Raw genomic sequence first — 4,413 nt, 5'->3', positions numbered from 1 at the left:
TGTATGTTTATAATTTTTATAATTTTAGAATTATTATAAATCACAAAATTACTTTTTCCTATATTTTTGACCCCAAACTTTTAAAGGATATTGTTTAAATATATTTTTAGCTATAACGTAACTAGCACACATTTTCATAAACACAGTATCTGGCAATATTGTCTAAAATATGTTACTCCATATTAATTTCTTGTTTATTGAACAGTTGTACAAAAACAATCACAACCATGCTGATATTTTAAACAGCAAGCTCAAAAAGAAAAATAATAAAAATTTGTGTACTTTAATGTCATTCAGTTGCTCCAGACCAAACCAGGCAACTGTACAGTGAAATCCAGTAAAGAGACACAGTGGATGTTCAGGTTGTTGTTCTATTGTTGTGTTTTCGACGTGTTGTTTAGTTGTAACTCTTAGCTAAGATGCAGAGGGGCCTGTTGTTTGGAGAATGAATTTTGGAGCAGTGCTTTGTTCAACCGTTGTGGGAGGGCAAATGTGAGGTGCTTACATTTACATGTGGGGCAGACACAGATACACACGTGCACGTGGCTACATTAAGCATCCTTAGGAGGGTTAACTCATCACTTCAAAAGAGTCAAAGATGGGGAGATTCCCAGAGGAGAAAGACTGAGAGCCTGTGGTGGATTCTGTTGCTCCCTGTAGAGAGAGTAAGTGAGAGATTGATGGGATGAATAATGAAAGCAATGAAGTAAAGAACGAAAAGAAGCCGACTGAGGAGAAAAGGAAAGAGAAGTGTGTGTAGGTGAGATGTTTTCGGCGTGTGTGATAAATCTTTACACCTCTCCTGGGTGTTACGTAGCAGCAGACATAAACAAAGGAAACGAAACAACAAACAGGAAAACAGGAAATGCAGATGTCATCATCCCCCTTCCTATTGTGATGACACAGTTTTGATCAGCGTCACACAAAAATGCAAAGATGTCGAGTACAAAGCAAGCAGTTTGTTAATGTGTGTGGTTACAGAGGGGTGTGTGTGTGATTTGTTCTGCATCCATTGTCCTCTAGGAGTGTGTGCGGCTACCTGCGTTTCCTTGTTAGCGTGACCTTAACGTGGGTGTTTAGTTTTGAAAATCACTCCCACCGCCGCGTATAAATGCCCTTCCCCCGTCTCCCCACCTCACTGAATCAGGTGACTAGCACACAGTTCCCTCCGCTGCTCTGTTCTGCTGCTAAATTGCCCACTGATGGATGGATAGAGTTTGATAAATGTATGGACGTCTGGATTGCTGTTGTTTCAGACCGTGCTGATATAATATACTACACATAGGCCAGAGTGAGGGATAGTGAAGAATGACTGGAGCACACAACATTTTTGTCCAACAACCACATTTTACAGACTATCAAACACACTTGACCGCTGTTTTTTTAGTCGTTGTGAAGTAGATGTCAGCTGCTTGCAATGGTTTGACCTCTTGTTCAAGGACTGGACTTCATTGGCCTAGTTTTCAAAAGCCTCTCTTGTACAGGAAGGCAAAAAGTTTTCGCTAGTTTGTTTTCGCTAGCTTTTTAAATTGTTCTTACATTCAGAAACCAATAGTATTAAAGGAATAGCTCACCCAAAAATGAATTTTGTCATCATTTACTCACCCTCATGTCATTCCAAACCTGTGTCAGTTTCTTTCTTATGTTGAACACAAAAGAAGATATTTTGAAGAATTTTGAAGAACCAAACAGTTGTTGGTCCCCAATTGACTTCCATAGCAGGGAAAGAAATACTGTGGAAGTCAATGGGGGACCATCAATAGTTTGATTACCAGAATTCTTCAAAATATCTTTTTTTATGTTCAAAACAAGAAAGAAACTCATACAGGTTTGGAACGACATGAGCTCGGGTGAGTAAATGATGAGAACATTTTCATTTTGGGGTGATCTCTTTAACTGCCTGAAGCATATATGGAATGGTGGTTCCAGACATGTGACACAAAAGCTTATATCTTATTGGTAAATGCTTTTTTTATTTTGATTATTGTTACTTTTGAGTGATTTCAATGAGTGAATATTATAATTATAATTATATTATTGTGATGTCTAAATTCACTTATAGCATTTAAAACAAATGAGTTTTTAATGTTTTTTTTTTATTTACAGAAAATGGCATAACAATATGTTCTATGGAAATTATTTTTTTTTATCGAAAGACAGATATATTCTATAGACCATTTAATATTTATTAAAATAGACCAGATATCATTTATCAGCAATGACATGGCAATAATTATGATGATAATAATTTTCAACTGATCATATTAGCCAGAATTTTAATATCAACGTATCCTTCATTTTCTTTAGGTAAGGCCAGTTTATTTATATACAGTAAAGCATTGTACAGTAAACAATGGTAGTTCAAAGTGTTTTACATAAAAAGGAATTAAAAAAAATAATCATAATAGATGCATAAGAAATGAAATATCAGTAAGAAGTAAGAAATACAATTGTATTACATTAAATTTTAATTACAATTTGTTATTAAAAAACATTTTAATGTGCATGGATGACTTTATGTATAACATTTGATCAACAATTTGTGTAAGTTTAGGGCAGGACTACCTGTTCGTCCAACCAATGCCAGACAAAGATAGCGATTAGTGAAACTTGTTTTACAAAAAAAACATGGATTAATTTGGCAGTTCTTTTATTGTCTCTAGTGTAGAAAGGACATCATGCAGCTTTAACATGACCCTTTGTGTTGCTCCTTTCAGGTGGAGTTTGAATGGCTGAGGCAATACTGGTTCCAGGGCCGGCGATTTGCTCGATTCTGCAGCTGGTGGACTAAACCCATGGAACAGATGGAGAAAGACTGGAAGGAAATGGAGCGAATGGTAAGAGTGATGGAGTGAACTGTAAGCAGGCCTGCATAGAATCTGCGCCCAGATTGCAGCTGAATTCAGCGTCTGACATTTAGCTCTACATGTGCGTGTTTGTTTACAAAATATTTTGGCTGATTTGATTATGCTTTCAGCTACCAGTACAGTGTTGTAATCACAGCACTGCTTAAAGGGGTCATATGATGCTGCTAAAAAGAACATTATTATGTGTATTTGGTGTAATGAAATGTGTTTATGCGGTTTAAAGTAAAAAAAACGCATTATTTTCCACATACTGTACATTATTGTTTCTCCTCTATGCCCCGCCTTTTTGAAACGCGTCGATTTTTACAAAGCTCATCGTTCTGAAAAAGCGAGGTGTGCTCTAATTGGCCAGCTATCCAGTGCGTTGTAATTGGCCGAATCTGTCAAATAAAATTATAAAAAAAAAAAAAAATTATATGTCCTTCTGGCGTTAGAATATTTTGAAGTTTACATTGGTTCCACTAATATACCTGTTGCTGTTTTCACTGACCATAAGCCACTCACATTTTTGTCCTTTAAGTACATCAACAACCAGCATCTCATGAACTGGTCGTTGTTTGGGCTGAATTATAACAGAGATTTTTCATAAGAAAGGTGCAGAAAACGGTGTGGCTGATGCGATTTCTCAATTTTATTTAATCTGCTTTGTGTGTATGTGTGTTTTTTTTTTTGTGTATATATATATATATATATATATATATATATATATAATATTTATATTTGATTTCTAGCAGTGTAATTATTTGGCTCTCTGTTGCATCATTGATTAGGGCAATCTTTGAAGAACATGAAGACACATTGTAGTTTTGTCCTTTATATTTTAGTTGTGGTGGCTTAATACGAGGTATATTCCACATAGGTATTGTCTATGTGCTGCTCTGGGTAAAAAATAATCTTTAGGTATCCTAGATAAACCTAAGAGGTTGCATTTTCCACTGAGGCATGCAGCTTGTTTGTTTTCTGTAATAGTTTGTATTTCTAGATGGCTGAATTGCTCACGTCACATCAGTGCAGTTCAGAAAATTAGATTTGATTTAAACCACGTAGGCCTAATGCTGCAACACTGCCTGTCCCAATAGTAACCCTTCTGCCCGCAGATGACCCCAGTATGCAGAGCGGCATCCGGGCTCTCTGTACTGCAGGATGCACAGAGGTTATTTAAATCTTGACGATCACAGCTGATCAGTATTGTCTGTTGGACACATGTTTGATCCATATGTGTGGGTATATGTGTTCAGCACACAGCTCCAAAAGGGTCTGGCTGCAGCTGGCGCTTGCACTCTCAGACGTGCATTCTCAGGCTTGCACTCTCAGACACTTGCACTTCCGCTAGCGACGTCACTTGCAGTCTTTATTATTTTTTATTTTGTTCTATTTATTGATTACTTTTTGTTTGAATCTCTCAACATTTTACAACAGTAGCCAGGTGGTGAAGACAAGAAAAAAGAAACTAAATTACGAAGTCACTTGCAATCGCCACTTGCACTCTCCGATACCTGCGACGTCACTTGCAATCGACACAAATCGTGCGTGTTGCCAATGGAGA

At 36.9% G+C, this 4,413-nt stretch overlaps 1 protein-coding gene across 4 annotated transcripts in view; it reads left to right on the top strand.

Moving 5' to 3' along the window:
* LOC107696699 (alpha-ketoglutarate-dependent dioxygenase FTO-like) overlaps positions 1–4,413 on the top strand; it is a 157,760-nt gene that overhangs the window by 50,821 nt on the left and 102,526 nt on the right. For all 4 annotated transcript variants that reach the window (XM_016497160.1, XM_016497162.1, XM_016497161.1 and 1 more), the window contains exon 7: positions 2,718–2,837. In XM_016497160.1, the coding sequence (XP_016352646.1) occupies positions 2,718–2,837 (120 nt within the window). The remainder of the gene's footprint in view (positions 1–2,717; positions 2,838–4,413) is intronic.

The sequence above is a fragment of the Sinocyclocheilus anshuiensis genome, unplaced genomic scaffold, assembly GCF_001515605.1.
Source record: "Sinocyclocheilus anshuiensis isolate Anshui unplaced genomic scaffold, SAMN03320099.WGS_v1.1 scaffold354, whole genome shotgun sequence".
Taxonomy (NCBI): Eukaryota; Metazoa; Chordata; class Actinopteri; order Cypriniformes; family Cyprinidae; genus Sinocyclocheilus; species Sinocyclocheilus anshuiensis.
Note: the sequence above shows the minus strand (reverse complement) of the source record. Positions and strands in the feature narration are given on the sequence as shown.